The 824-nt window shown below is 38.8% G+C and overlaps 1 protein-coding gene across 1 annotated transcript; it reads left to right on the forward strand.

The window, feature by feature from the left end:
* Positions 1–169: 169 nt before the first annotated feature.
* Positions 170–550, forward strand: LOC106512525 (nectin-4; the record flags this gene model as incomplete). Its single annotated transcript, XM_014001123.1, is given in 1 exon segment — positions 170–550. A coding segment is annotated over 1 exon segment (76 nt), but the record flags the coding sequence as incomplete, so codon positions are not given.
* Positions 551–824: the final 274 nt, after the last annotated feature.

Consider the following 824-nt stretch of genomic DNA (forward strand, 5'->3'; position numbering starts at 1 on the left):
AATACTAGTTTCTTAATTTCTTCATCATCAGTGAGTTTTTTAAATCAAAATATTAAATTTTTAAAAATAATATTAAGATGAAGAGTTCCGAATGCTCATCTTTTAGAGTCACCTGAACGCAACGCAGCAGACAGGTGAGGGCGTGACTTGTCAGGGAAGTGGGCGGGGACATTGAACAGGTGTAGCGGCTCAGACGTGCGGTCTGTGCGACAAACGGGCTGGTCTGTCCCGGACGGTTCTTCGGTTCTTCTCGTCAAATGAAAAGAATGAAGAGTTTGTTGTTTTGAGATGTTTCCGTTCAGATGAGATGACGTCATGTCGGTCCGCAGCTGCTGAAAACTCACCGGGTGTTTCTCTGGACGCACGTTTGGATTTGAAGGAGTGAGACGTGGAAACACCTGCTGCCCACCGAGTTTCTGAACTTCACCTCCAACCTGAGGATGTTTGATTAAAACCAGAAGAAGGGAGATTTAAATGAAGATGTTGTTGTTGCTGAAGATGTTGAGGATCAGGACTCAGGCAGAGCTTCTCACGCTGTTCGTCCTAACTGGTGAGTTTTTTATTTATTTATTTTTTTAACTCTAAAAAGGACAAAATGAACATTTTTTTTTGTCGCTGATTAGAATGAATCACATCATGTAAGAAAACAGATTTTATTTAATTCTGATAGTAAAAAAAAGATTCAATTGGATCTGATTTTTATTATAAAAACACCAGATTAGCTTTATGTTCTGGAGTTTTTAATACTCTAATGACCATGTTGTGTACAGTTCATTTTATTTCCAGGGACTCTCAGTGTATGAAAGTGGTTAAACCTCATATTT

This window comes from Austrofundulus limnaeus, unplaced genomic scaffold, assembly GCF_001266775.1.
Source record: "Austrofundulus limnaeus strain Quisiro unplaced genomic scaffold, Austrofundulus_limnaeus-1.0 Scaffold7799, whole genome shotgun sequence".
Lineage (NCBI taxonomy): Eukaryota > Metazoa > Chordata > Actinopteri > Cyprinodontiformes > Rivulidae > Austrofundulus > Austrofundulus limnaeus.